General features: G+C 42.1%; 1 protein-coding gene across 2 annotated transcripts in view; it reads left to right on the top strand.

Annotated features, from left to right (window-relative positions):
- atp10b (ATPase phospholipid transporting 10B) overlaps positions 1 to 15,000 on the top strand; it is a 50,245-nt gene that overhangs the window by 18,892 nt on the left and 16,353 nt on the right. For both annotated transcript variants that reach the window (XM_036576929.1, XM_036576930.1), the window contains exons 4-9: positions 11 to 114; positions 3,099 to 3,230; positions 4,261 to 4,388; positions 5,297 to 5,549; positions 7,044 to 7,249; positions 11,655 to 11,792. In XM_036576929.1, coding sequence (XP_036432822.1) covers positions 11 to 114; positions 3,099 to 3,230; positions 4,261 to 4,388; positions 5,297 to 5,549; positions 7,044 to 7,249; positions 11,655 to 11,792 — 961 coding nt within the window. The remainder of the gene's footprint in view (positions 1 to 10; positions 115 to 3,098; positions 3,231 to 4,260; positions 4,389 to 5,296; positions 5,550 to 7,043; positions 7,250 to 11,654; positions 11,793 to 15,000) is intronic.

Raw genomic sequence — 15,000 nt, 5'->3', positions numbered from 1 at the left:
TGTTTTACAGGGAAAAAGACAGGAGGAAGACAGGTTTTGGCATTGAGAACCTCCTGCTGCGTGGATGCACTGTCAGAAATACAGCTGATGCCTCAGGAATAGTGGTGTACGCAGGTACAGTGCTGTTTCCAGCCCCTGTGTCATGCTTGCTTTTTTAAAAAGATATATATAGACTTTTTTTTTTGCATGTTTTTCCCCTTAAAGCACATCAGCCAAGACATGTTTGGTGTCTGAACCTTCCCTGGAGCTACAAGGCTAATGTAGCTAACAAGTAATAGAAGCTTACAGCTCTCCAATGAGCACTGCAGACTACAAAGTGCATGCCTAAATCATCTTAAAACCACTCTGAGCTTCGAGTTGTCGGGTTGTCTCGCATAGACTTACATATGTGGTTTCTGACACTGTACGTCATACTGCTATCTATAAAGATGGACAACAGCCTGTAGCGATGAACACAGTGGCAGCATCCGTCTTGAAGAACTGTGAAAAATAATGCTGTAAAATTTTAAAAATTTTCATAAACACACTGTTTTGTTCTGTATATCTGCAATAACTCTGGACATTTTACTGCTAAAGGCTTCAAAGTAGACATATAATCAGAAGCACACCAAATTTTAGAAACTGCTTTCATGGTCAATTCAGTTGCCTGGACACGACTGCAGGTGATGTTTACTTGCCGGCATGAATTTCCACGATGCAACTGCTGCACCTACATCAGGGTCTGATACCCAGTAACTTGTGGGGGGCTACATTCTACAGAGACAGTAGCTACAGCACTGCCCCCAACAACAACAACCAACTGATCCACTGACCTCACTCCTATTTATATCGCTGTTGCCGGAACAAAACCTCGTATCTCCAAAATTGTAACTTTACAGGACAGAGAACTTACTTTAATTTTAATGTAAGTCAATGGAACCAGACTTTTTTCTGAGTCATTTTGAGCCGTTTAGTTTGGTCCATTCATCATGAACTTCACTCATAATGTAAAGGGCAACAGGCATTTTCAAATTATGTTAAAAACTAAAAATAAGAGGTTTTGTTCCAACAGCAGCGATATGGACTACACCCCATGTGTCAGACACAAGGCCTATTCTATTCTTGTTAGCTCGTTTTCACGCTGAGATGCACTACAGTTCCCAGCATGCATTGCAACGTGGGGTGCGTTCCGACCCCCTTCCCCTAACAACAATCTATGGGCCAGCAGTTACACAAAAAGAAAAGATGCCAGGTGTTTAGTTCAAGCAAATAGGCAGTTTTTTTTAAAAAAAAAAAACTACCCAAAACTATTTATTTCTACTTCCTGAGATTTTTTAATCTGGCCCTTTTAGTGGTTGAGCACCATATTAATCTACTTCATGGTTATTATCTCACTTTTCTATTATGTCTAATAATGTCTGAAGCACTGAAATGTCTCTTGCACACCAGATATTGTGTTAGAATTTAAAACTATTTCCTTAATTTTTCTGCTTTACTGTCATATTTCAGGATTTTTCTTTAACCATTTTTACCAGAACCATAAATGACTCAATAAACTGGTTTCCAGTATAATTTTATACTCATTTTAAAGATAATAGAATGTCACAGTGTCTGATACCACATAAGCATGTCTGTTTGAGGTTAGTTAAGTGGTAGCTAATGTGTGTACAAAAGCCTTCATTTCATGTTAGTTCTATTAGCCTTGGAGCTCCAATACAAAACTAGAGAACCAAAAACATGTTTGGCTAATGAACTTCATTTAGGATAAGGAGGAATACGGTACAGTTTATTATTATTATTATGAATAATGCCTCACTAATAATCAGCTCATAATGGAAACTCACTGTGCTGAATCAGCAGGAATTAAATTGAGCTTCCTTTTAAAGGTAGCCTATAGTATTTAAAAGTAGCATATAGTATTTAAAAGTAGCCTTTAGTATTTAAAGGTAGCCTATAGTATTTAAAAGTAGCCTTTAGTATTTAAAAGTAGCCTATAGTATTTAAAAATAGCCTTTAGTATTTAAAAGTAGCCTTTAGTATTTAAAAGTAGCCTTTCGTATTTAAAGGTAGCCTATAGTATTTAAAAGTAGCCTTTAGTATTTAAAAGTAGCCTATAGTATTTAAAAATAGCCTTTAGTATTTAAAAGTAGCCTATAGTATTTAAAAGTAGCCTATAGTATTTAAAGGTAGCCTATAGTATTTAAAAGTAGCCTTTGGTATTTAAAAGTAGCCTATAGTATTTAAAAGTAGCCTATAGTATTTAAAGGTAGCCTATAGTATTTAAAAGTAGCCTTTGGTATTTAAAAGTAGCCTATAGTATTTAAAAGTAGCCTTTAGTATTTAAAGGTAGCCTATAGTATTTAAAAGTAGCCTTTAGTATTTAAAGGTAGCCTATAGTATTTAAAAGTAGCCTTTAGTATTTAAAAGTAGCCTATAGTATTTAAAAGTAGCCTTTAGTATTTAAAGGTAGCCTTTAGTATTTAAAGGTAACCTATAGTATTTAAAAGTAGCCTTTAGTATTTAAAGGTAGCCTTTAGTATTTAAAAGTAGCCTTTAGTATTTAAAAGTAGCCTTTAGTATTTAAAGGTAACCTATAGTATTTAAAAGTAGCCTTTAGTATTTAAAGGTAGCCTATAGTATTTAAAAGTAGCCTTTAGTATTTAAAAGTAGCCTTTAGTATTTAAAGGTAACCTATAGTATTTAAAAGTAGCCTTTAGTATTTAAAAGTAGCCTTTAGTATTTAAAGGTAACCTATAGTATTTAAAAGTAGCCTTTAGTATTTAAAAGTAGCCTTTAGTATTTAAAGGTAGCCTATAGTATTTAAAAGTAGCCTTTGGTATTTAAAAGTAGCCTTTAGTATTTAAAAGTAGCCTTTGGTATTTAAAAGTAGCCTTTGGTATTGTATGTGTTACACATTTATTTGTGCACTGCGACAAAACTGAAAATAATCTATAATTTACAATGATATCATGATGATGATAATGATGATGATGATATCTCTCATTTTAAAAAGTAAAGCACATCACTGTACTATTATGCATATTATGTAATTATGGCCTTTACCTGCTTATTGCTATGTTATAGACTAGATTTCTTCATTGATGACTTATTCATTGCAGGCCATGAGACCAAGTCCATGCTGAACAATAACAGGCCGCGCAGTAAGCGCAGTAAGCTGGAGAAGAAGATGAACACAGAGGTCCTCTTCTGCGTGCTGCTGCTCATCTGCATGTGTTTGATTGTAGCTGTGGGTAAGTGAGGAGGAGGAGGAGGAGGAGAAGGAGGAGGAGGTTCTCTGCACTCTGAACTCCGCACACCACTTACACACTTAGCAGAGTGAAGTGAAAACATGAAGACTGTAAAGAAACGTGTGATAGAACACAGGTCTCACACAGGAGCTCTGTCGATCTGCTGAAGCTAAAAGCTGCGTGTTTATTCTGCCTGAGCTTCACCGCATGAACGATGATCTCACAGATGAAGATACAAAGTGCTGTTATGACCTTGAGTAGAAAACTCACTCTGTGAGGTCTCGACCAGCGAAGGACAGACGCAGAGCCTCTGAGGGGTCTGTTAAGACGGCAGAAGGCAAAAGATTAATTTCTCTCTCTATGTCTCTCTCTCTCTCTCTCTCTTCTGCCCTTAATTCTCTTCCTCTCACTCTCTCGTTTTCTGTCTCTCTCTTTTACTCTTTCTTTTGTTCTCTCTCTTATTTTCTCTCTTTCACTCTTCCTTATTCTCTTGCTCTCTCTTGTTCTCTTATTCTCTGTCTCTCTCATTTATTCTCTCTCACTGTCTCTCTTTCTCTCTCTTTGTTCTCTCTCACTCTTCTTTCCTTTGTCTCTATCTCTCTCCCTCTCTCTCACTCTTTCTTTCTCTCTCTCTTACACCTCCTAATTCTCTTGCTCTCTCTTGTTCTCTTATTCTCTGTCTCTCCCATTTATTCTCTTTCACTGTCTCTTCTTCCTTCTCTCTCTCCCTCTCTCCCTTCCTTATTATCTCTCACTCTTTCTTTCTTTCTTTCTTTCTTTCTTTCTTTCTTTCTTTCTTTCTTTCTTTTTCATTCTCTCTCTCTTACTGTGTCACTTACTCTCTCTCTCTTTCTTTTTTCTTTCTCTCTCTCTCACTCTCCCTTATTCTCTCACTCTCTATCTTTCTCTATCTGTGTTCCCTCTCTTCCTTATTTCTTTCCTCCTTTCTGTCCCTTATTCTCTCTTTTTTCTTCCTTTCTCTCTTCCATATTCTCTCTCTCTCTCTCTCTCTCTCTCTCTCTCTCTCTCTCAGGTCATACCATCTGGTTGCAGACTTTCTCGAGTGTCCCGATCTACTTTGTCCCAAACAGTGATGGGACGTTTACCTCTGCTGTTCTGTCAGGCGTCTTCATGTTCCTCACTATGATCATCCTGCTGCAGGTACAGCATGTTCTGCATAAATGACACAGTCTGTTTATGTTCAACTCTGAAAGGTTTCATTCATCTCATTTAAATGATTCATAGAAACCAGTTAAAATGGTTTATTTGAGCCTCCAGTAATAAACAAGACATAAACTATTTGACCAAAAATTTGGCAAAAATGATTTAAACTGCCAGAAGTCTGTAGTAATTATTATTGTAATTTTTCTATACATGCAGTGTACACTGCTCACTTGTTTACATATGATTACATCATTTCATAATTAATTACACACTGAAAAACGTGTTACTTTGAATGTACTCGATTCATATGAGTGTGTTGATGCAATGCATTTTTATTCATCTGGAACCAATGTACACATTTGAATTAAGCCTTGTGTGGTGTTGATGTGTTTGTTACTCAGTGGTCTGGTGGACCCACCACATTATTGTTTATTTAAATCAATACAGCCATAATAATATATGTAAAAATACCAGATGTTTAAAATATCACCAGTGTCCAGCGTAGGGTTCTCCTTTAGCAGCTGTAGCCAGTCAGCAGCCTGTCCATGTTGTCCACCCTCACACACACACACAGACCCAGACACACTAACAGCAGGCCATGTAGGAGGAGAACAGAGTGAAGGACACAGCACCTCCACACTTTTATTCACCGCGGGTTCACCCAACACCACATGTGTAATATAAATGTGTGAAGACACTGAAAATGGGTTATTTTATATGTTCTTCACAGAAAATGAGCAAAGGCCAAAAATCTGAGGTTCAAATAATAATAAATCAGTAATAATAAATAAGAAGAGGATGTCATGGCTTATACAGCATGGGGGAGAAAGGAGAGAGAGGACGTTTTTATCTATATTGGCAGTTTTGGCAGAATATGTCTATTCTCACTCTGCCTCCCCGTCCAGGTGATGATCCCCATTTCGCTGTATCTGTCCATCGAGCTGGTGAAGATAGGCCAGGTGTTCTTCATCACTCAGGATGTGGATCTGTATGATGAAGAGAAGGACACTCGAGTGCAATGTCGTGCTCTCAACATCACTGAGGACCTGGGGCAGATCCAGTACATCTTTTCAGACAAGACAGGCACTCTGACTGAGAACAAAATGGTGTTCCGCCGCTGCACCATAGTGGGCACAGAGTTCCCCCATGAGGAGAACGGTGAGTTTAGGTGCAGGACTTCAGCCGTGCATGGTGGTAACGTTTTCTCTGTTTTAACCCAGTCCTGGTTCCTCTTCCCAGCATATTTTAGTGTTTTTTCAGCTTTAATTCTTAATAAACACTCAAGGAAACATCTTAAATACTATACTGTATATATATATGTATGTATGATTTTACAGGCTGTGAAAGTGCAATTTATAAAACCTACAGCAAAATTCTACCATTGCAAGAACAATGTTTGCTTACAAACTGTGCAATTTCTGCCCAATTTCTGAGCATATTTATTTTCTCTGGTTCTACATTACCTGGAAAAATGAAAGTAAATTGTTGTTCCAACACACATTCTGCTGATTAGTTGGATCAGATGTGTTAAAGCAGGAAAAATAACAAAATATCATCACTGTCCAAAGAAAAACAAGAATCTCCAAAATGGTAACTTTACAGGAGAAGGCAAAAACAGTGAGTGTGTTTACATGCACTCAATAATCTGATAACTGCAGAAAATCAGATTTTGTCAGTGATCTAATCAGCTTGTTTACGTGCACTTGAGTAATCAGATAATGGGGAAACTCTGGGTCTACATGAGTCAGACAGTAATCGGATTTCTGCTTTGCAACCAGCCAATAAACTCATAGAAAAAAAACGTGACGTAAACATTATGTAAAACTTGGACTTCATGCTGCGGCTTTTTTTAAAATCATTGTACCACTTTACCTGAAAATCTGAACATAAATCATCTAGAAGATGAAGAATATTTAAATCCTTTATTTCGTGTTTGGTTTCAGCATCGCTTCAAAAGTGTTTTGCTGCCATCTTGCTTATTTTCCAGGACTGCAGTTTGTTTTCGTACATGCGCAGACCGAGAAATCCGAAAGAAATCAGAGTAAGAGTCTAGATTCACTGAGAAATCTGATTACTGAGCTAAAATCCAGCTCTCTTTATCAGATTTCTTAATTGGATTTCTAGATCGGACTATGGCATTTACATGACCATTTGAATAATCGGATAACTGCAGAAATCCAATTATGATCGGATTATTGAGTCCATGTAAACACACTCAATGCTGACTTTCAGTGTAAGTCTATGTAAAGAGATTTCATTCAAAGCCGTTTCAGAGCATCTCTATCATGAAATCTTACATACAGTGTGAAGCACAGCTGCTCAAATTATGCAGAAAACTAAAAATTAAAAAAAAATTGCTTGTGTTTGTACAGCGATGATACGCAAGGCGGGGCTACCACTGCTCTAACACACCTGATTGAACTCGTCAGCTAATTATCAGGCCCTTCATGCACTGACCTGCATGCTGGAGTAGAAAAGCCCACACTGTGCGGTGCTATGGTTCTCTGCAGCACAGCACAGATGGGTCTGTCTGTATCTTGTTTACAGCATTTCCCCAAATGTTCTCACCTACCTTTCAGTTCGTGAAATACCGCAGCTCTACATCATAATCACCTGCTCTGGCTGATAACACGCTCTCGTTGTGCTTTGCAGCCGTGCGCCTGGCCTTCCTGGCAGGGGAGATGGACACGGATGAAGAGGTTATTTACCACCAGAACAGACGGCCGCCTCTGTTCTCTTTGGAGGAGGCCCAGGACGGCCCAGTGGGTGCCAACGCACACTCGCCTGGCCACAGCAGCCTTCACAGGCCAAGGGTCACAGCAGGAGCCCCCAGCAGCCGTGCCTTCAGTAGCCCACTGGTGAGTACTTTACAGTAGAGTTTGAAATATTTGGCCAAAACTATGAGGATTCGACTATTCCTGTCAAGTTTGGTGAAGTTCCAAAGTCCCTCCCCAACTATTTGTCAGGCTGGGTTGAGGTTCGAATAGTCAGGTTCATCATAGCCTGTCTGGCTGTGATGGCAGTCATTGTTGCTACAAGGTATCTTAACAGGCGCTGTCATTAGGAAAGTTCAGTTTTAGTCTGCCTCTTGTTGGTACTAGATGGGTTCAGGTGGAATTCTATTAGGCTACAGTTGGATTTGTGTTTTCTTTTGCGAATGCAGACCACGCCTTGGTAAATGAGATAATGAGAGCAGGGGAACTCTGGGGAATTTTGGGCTGGAGTTCAGTACAGCTTCTGTGGGTCACGATCAAGTGCAGGCGTGGACAGGGTGGAGGAGAAGGGAGAGGAGGTGGGGTGTGAAATTTCGTCACGAGTAAGACGAGTGAAGGACTGGTATTTATAGGAAGCTGAAACTGAGAAGGAGGAGTTTTAGGCATGGTCTTTCCTCAAACTTCAGTTATGTCATAACTCCATTTCATATCAGTTTAAAATCCTGCGTACTGGCCGAGAGGAGATGGCCACATCTGAAAGATCAGTGCTTTTACTCAGGTTTGTCATGCTGTACATACTGTAAGTCAGGGGTGCCCATACTTTTTTGGCTTCAGATCTACTTTTTTACAAGCCATCATGATCTACTTTAAATAAAAAGGCTGAACTCATCCTTTTTAAAAGCTGTGAAACAGTTTTAATGCACTTCAGAGGCCTATATTGATATATATTGCTATATTCAACATTACAGGTAAGTGACTGGAAAATCACACTAATTTGCACTGAACGGTGTTGGCCTGGTTTGTGTAGTCTGGACCACTTTTTTCATTTATTTAGTTCATTTAGTTCATTTTAAGCTCGGGAATTAGTCATCATAGTTTCTGTGTTTAGTTCGAAAATGCCGCTCAGCGTTCCCCTTCTTTGGAAGTTCAATGGCTACTTGGCTACTGTGGCGTAGCTACGGTAACAAGCAGTAAATTACACTTACAAAAGACAGTGGCCACATTTTATGTCAATCACGTCAACCTGCCTGCTGCCAGAAGCAGTAAAAAAAGTGTTGAAATGTGATACCCTGAGGCTCGATCTACCAACATGCACTGTGCGATCAACTGGTTGATCGTGATCGACGTATTGGGCACCGCTGCTGTAAGTCATGTAAAAAATTCAAAGAGCTTGTAGCAGTGTGTTGGGTGTAATGAGAGACAGGAGCAGGAGAGATGCTGTAAATGGCTTCTCAAACACCTGTTTAGAAGCTTCTAACATCAAACACTCTTGTTAATGTATTCCTGAGGGTATAATGTAAATGTTAACATGATACAGTGTGTAACTGTGTCCATTAGGTGCGTCACTGAGGCTTTTTCAGTGTCCCCCATTGTTATCTGTTTTTTTTTAATGAACAAGCTGCATTGTCTGCTAGTCTCTGCGTTCATTACACCCTACATACACTAAAGAAAAGAAAAGAAAAATGCAACATATATTTCAAAGCAAAACACAGTAAATTCGCATGTCCTTATGCAAAATAGTGATCTTATAAAACTGTGCAACTGAGCTATAAATGACACAAAATCTGCCTCACGTAAGCCTTAGATGGCATGTCCACCCAAAACTGAAATATCAGCATAACACTAACGCACCGTTTAAACATAGTAAGCATTTACAATAACTAAGTAACTGTTTTCTTAAGCTTCATATTTGATTCAATTGATCAGTCATGGCAGAGACTTCCAGAGGAAACTGAGGGGCTTATTGTCAGTAGTTTTAAATTTCGCTACAATTTTAAACATCCTTTTTTTCTTTCAATATTATTTATTATATGTGAAAAAATATATAAATATAAGAGCGTATGGCGCATGCATCATTCCCCGGTGAGTTATGTTTGGGTACTGAATCAATAAAGTAATCATCCCACCCCTCCCCTCTCCAGATTTAGTGAGAGCACCCAGCAGAGTGGAGCTGTGGTGAGCTGTGATGTTTATGAGAGGCACTGGCAGGTGCGTTGAGATGGCGTTGAGTGGGACTGGCGAGCCGTTGATGCCTGGTCTCTGAAAGTGGACGGATCCAGCATTAGCGCTCTCTCTCCCAGCCTGTCCCGCAGATGGCCGGCCAGCTTGGTGTGAGCGGGGAGCGCAGGGATGCTGGCTCCGAGGCCCTCAGTGTCTGTGTGCTGACATATGGGCCTGCTGCGGTGCATTAAACATGGCCTACTGCTATCCCGCAGCCTTCCCCATCCCATCCCACCGCACCTTCCTGCCACTCCATCGTACGATATTTCCACCGTAGGGAGCCATATGACACAATGTTGTCGTGGTGATGTCAGCGAGTGTGTGTTTTTGCCATAACTGACCGCTGAGGCTGTTGGCTGCCATTTGCTTGGACAGGAAACGAAAGGTCGTTCCAGACCAGACTCTGTTCCAGCTGATGGAATTTACAGTTTTTTTAAGGTTTGTTATGTTTATAAAACGCACTATGCATAGTGCTGAGTATGAAATGTGTTGATGTTCTTTTTCCTTTAGCCCCTTAAAAGGCCAGGACCCGCTGGCGGACATAAAGTTTTATTACACACTTATAGCCTAAGAATAGCACAGCCAGTTTGCATTGAAGTCCCTGTAGTTACTGAATAATAAGCCTTAGCATGTAATAAGCCTGGGATTTTAAGAGGTTAAGCAGATAATTAAATAAAATCATGTTTACACATCCTATCAATTTATCACTGTCACACATCCTCTCATCACCTCGTCACATATTTTAACACTACCATATATTTACAAATAATACAATTTGGTGGTGGTCTATTAAAGCCCCCCATATTTTATTAGATGCTTTGTTTCCTGTTTACACGGTACCCAGTTTTCTCCAGTCTGTTGCAGCATACAAGCTCATTTCAGCACAGAAACAGAGTAAACTTAATCGGAAGAATGACTTTAAGGGGCCCAAAAAGTATTTGGACATAAGGTTGGGTGGTGTAGTGGTAATACGTTGTACCAGAGTAAGTACTTAAAAATGATGGCCATTTTTAAAAATGATGACATTTAAAAATAATAATGTCCAATTTCTATTCCTCATCTGAGTGGCTAAGTAAGCATATTACACTCATTTATATTTTAGAGTAGCTTACTTAATATTGGTTTGGAAGCTCAGCGATTAAACGTCAGAAAACTAAGAAATATTAAGGCATGATGCTGCACAGACTTAAGGAGTTTTTCATTGCCACTGTCACCATTGGCGACGCTCATGGGGTCTCAGACCCAGATTTTTCTGTAAAGCTGCTTTGTGACAACACCTGTTGTAAAAAAGGCTATATAAATAAACTTTGACTTGGCCTGATTTGATTTTTTGCATCACAACTCATGAAATGGGAAGTCCAACCCTATTTGGACACTGGTGCCATGCTTAAAACTGTATTGAGTTCATAGTGTTTGGCAACAAAATACCAAACCAAGTGGCGTTTATTTTACACTGACCATTCCAAGACTTTTCAAAAGGAGCCTGATGTGTTTCAGGTTATCATTTGACCAGTTTCTTTGCAGACTTCTGCAGGTTTGCATCCAAAATGCCATCACAAACATGTGAGGTCATGATCCGATCAATGAACACAAGCTCATCAACACTGTTAGTAAAACAGCTCCAGACTTTGAGGTTTCCACTGCTGTGCTTTACAGTAGCCTTGGTGCTGTCTGGCTGGAGTTCTTCTCCAGGCTTTTACCACATCACAGTCAGTTTGATGTAGTAACAGTGTTTGTTCTCTTCTTCAACATGTATTAAAGAAACACTAAGAACTTTGTTAAAGTTTAACAATGACAAACGTGTCCAAATTCTTTTTACGGCTACTGTATATCCGTATGTTTGGTCTTTGTTCATACCTCCCTACATACGTGCAAATGTTTTATTTGTGTATTGCCTGCTTAAATAGTTTCAGAATGACCAGTAAAAATACAAACACTTCAGTTTGGCTGAAACATTACAGTCTAGGTTGTCAATTAATTATTAACTATAATAATTTACATAAAGTAAAGTGCACTTTTACTGACTTAATAGGCGTTACAGGTCATTGTGTTTGAGGCCAGCATTCACTCCTAGTATACTACACGAGACCCTGCCTTCTTGTGTTGTTGTGTCTTAAAGTGACAGTACAACAATACATCAACCTTCCAATGTGACATCACCACCAAAATGATTTATATCTTAAATAAACTATACATTTTTAAAAAAAAACCTGAAGCTGATATTAGCTGAAATGTTAATTGACTGTCAGTTATCAACCGGTCAGTTTCAGAATATGAAAATCATAACGTGATTTTTACCGAAGCTGTTGGCTTTTGTGTTGTTGCACAGGAAACGGAGGTCATTCCAGACCATACTCTGCTCCAGCTGATGGAGGAAGAGGAGGCCAAGCCCTACCTGGAATTCTTCTTGGCTATGGCCATCTGCAACACGGTGGTGGTTTCCACGGAAACGGCCCGGAGACAAAGGGTGAGAGTATGCAGTCGCACTGACCTTGCTTTTACTGCTTTTACCAGGAGGGGGGCGGGGCTATGGCTCCCGCAAGCTGAGTCATGATGCAAAAAACGACCCCCATGTCAAAATAATAACGCTAATGGCACACCATGCAAATGACTCCTCCTGTGCACGGAGTACATGTGTCTCCAAACCAGACGCCCCAAGATATTGTTATTATGGCCCCTTGTATGACTAATTCTGCCTTCGCCAGTGGTAAACAGCTCAGTGGCACAGTGATTAATCAGGATATTTAAATTCACGAACAAGCGGCCATAGATCGCTTGTCCTGGGCAATTTGAACTTTCTCCAATTAGACAAATGGTCTTGCCTACTTTCACCCCTTTGCTCATGCCTTAAATGGGCGTGAACTTAATACAAACGGTTGCAGGCAGCCGATTCCCTCTCATGGCTGGTCAGGGCTAATTTCCTAAATTGCTCTTGAGGACCCAGACCAGAGCACTTTGTCCAGAGTACAAATTATTTTTGGCCCCAGACCTGCAATGTTGAGAGATTCAAAGAGGGAATCGCATCGTCCCTAATTAATTTGATTAGCAGTGGTGCGTGTTGCGAGCTCCCGCTTACTTTTGCAGTTTTTTGTTGTTTTTGTGTTTGTTTTTAACTCTTTTTGCACTAAATGTTACTGGTTTTATCACCTACGACCGACAAACACTTCTGGAAATCAGATCGTCGATCACTCACCGGAAACCGGACTTTGAGTTCCATAACGCCGATCCTTTGTTTACTAACACTGGAGAGGCGCCACTCATCTGGGCCGCCCGGCCACGCACCCGTCGAAGACGCCGGAAAAGAGGCAAGAGAGCCGGCGTGCTCGTCAGACTCAGACGCCGTGCCCATCGGCCGCCTCTTCCCACCATATTACTGGCTAACGTGCAGTCCTTGGAAAACAAGTTGTGTGAGCTTCATGCACGGGTCGCCTTCCAGCGAGAGATCCGGGACTGCAGCGTTCTCTGCCTCACAGAAACGTGGTTATCCGATGAGGTCCCTGATAATGCCATCGAACCCGCCGGGTTCTCTCTGCACCGCGCCGATAGAACCAAGCAGCTCTCCGGGAAAAGCAAAGGAGGAGGTGTATGTTTTCTGATCAATAACGCTTGGTGTGATCGGAGGAATGTACATTTCATCGAGTCTTTCTGCTCGCCGGATTTGGAATATCTCATCGTGTTTTGCCGGCCGGCGTGGCTGCCCCGTGAGATAATGGGACTCTGTCTGGCCGCGGTGTACATCCCCCCGCAGGCGGACTCGGACCTCGCGCTCGGGAAGCTACACGAGGCTATCAGCAAGCAGATGACCGCGCGCCCGGAGGCTGCACTTATTGTTGCGGGGGACTTTAATCGGAATAACCTGCGAACCTACTGTCCGACATTATTCCAGCACGTAACATGTTTCACTCGGAAAGACAGGATTTTAGACCATGTTTACTCCAGCATCCGGAACTGTTACAAATCCCTCCCCCGACCCCCGTTCGGCAAATCAGATCACTCCTCCATCCTGCTCCTGCCCACCTATAGGCAGAAGCTGAAACGGGGGCCGGTCACTACCAGGGAGGTGCGCCGCTGGTCTGACCAATCAGACGCTATGCTGCAGGATTGTTTTGATCATGTGGACTGGGAAATGTTCCGTGATTCGTCGGGCAGCGTGGACGAGTACGCAGACACAGTCACCGCCTTCATACGCAAGTGTGTTGATGACGTAGTGCCCTGCAGACAAGTCCGCGTTTACCCCAATCAGAAGCCCTGGCTGAACTGTGAGGTTCGCTCCGCCCTCAGCGCACGCAGCGCTGCATTCAGAGCGGGAAATACGGAGGAGTACAAGCAATCCAACTACGCTCTCCGTAAATCCATCAGAGCAGCTAAACGTGCGTACAGAATGAAAGTGGAAGCACAGTTCAACACAGCCAACACACGAAGCTTATGGCAGGGGTTAAATACAATCTCTGACTATAAAACTGCCTCTCGCACTCTGCCCAGTACCAGCGCTGATCTGCCGGACGAGCTTAATAACTTCTACGCTCGCTTCGACGGAATTCCCGCAGCACCACTGGAGAGCGCCCCGCCCACCGCTGATCCCAACGCCCCCTCCGTCTCCGTAGCTGATGTGTGCAAAGCCTTCAAGAGGGTGAACCCACGCAAGTCAGCAGGACCAGATGGCATTCCCGGGAGAGTGCTTAAAGCCTGCTACAGGGAACTAGCAGGAGTTTTTGCAGACATCTATAACACCTCACTGTCTCTCTCGGTCGTGCCAGCTAGTTTCAAACTAGCCACCATTGTGCCAGTTCCAAAGACAGCTAGTATTACCTGTCTGAACGACTGGCGACCTGTTGCCCTGACCTCCATCGTAAGCAAATGCTTTGAGAGGCTGGTCAGAGATATCATCTGTTCCTCACTGCCTGCCACCCTGGACCCACTGCAATTTGCATATAGGCGGAATAGATCCACCGACGATGCAATCGCCCTGACCCTGCACACTGCCCTCTCCCACCTGGAAAAGAAGGACACGTATGTGAGAATGCTGTTTGTAGACTACAGTTCAGCATTCAACACAATCGTTCCTTCGAGGCTCAACTGCAAGCTCCGGGATCTGGGTCTGAACAGCACACTGTGCAGCTGGATCCTGAACTTCCTGACGGACCGACGGCAGGTGGTAAGGATGGGAAGTATCACATCCTCCTCTTTGACCCTCAACATCGGAGCCCCCCAGGGTTGTGTGCTCAGCCCGCTCCTGTACTCCCTGTACACCCATGACTGCACTGCTAGACACAGCTCCAACGTCATCATAAAGTTTGCTGACGACACAACAGTTGTGGGCCTGATCTCCAACAATGATGAATCGGCCTACAGAGAGGAGGTTAAAATCCTGGAAAACTGGTGCCAGGAGAATAACCTCTCTCTAAACGTCAGTAAGACCAAGGAGCTGATCGTGGACTTCAGGAAGCAGGAGACAGTACACCCATCGATTTCCATCAATGGGACTGCGGTAGAGAGGGTCAGCAGCTTTAAGTTTCTCGGTGTTCACATCAGCGAGGACCTGACATGGGCAGTGCACACCTCACAGGTGGTGAAGAAGGCCCACCAGCGCCTCTACTTCCTCAGAAGGCTGAGGAGGTTTGGCCTGAACCCCAGCATCCTTAAGACCTTCTACACCTGCACTGTGGAAAGCATCC

Source organism: Colossoma macropomum, unplaced genomic scaffold, assembly GCF_904425465.1.
Source record: "Colossoma macropomum unplaced genomic scaffold, Colossoma_macropomum, whole genome shotgun sequence".
NCBI lineage: Eukaryota > Metazoa > Chordata > Actinopteri > Characiformes > Serrasalmidae > Colossoma > Colossoma macropomum.
This window is presented reverse-complemented; position numbering and strand designations above follow the sequence as displayed.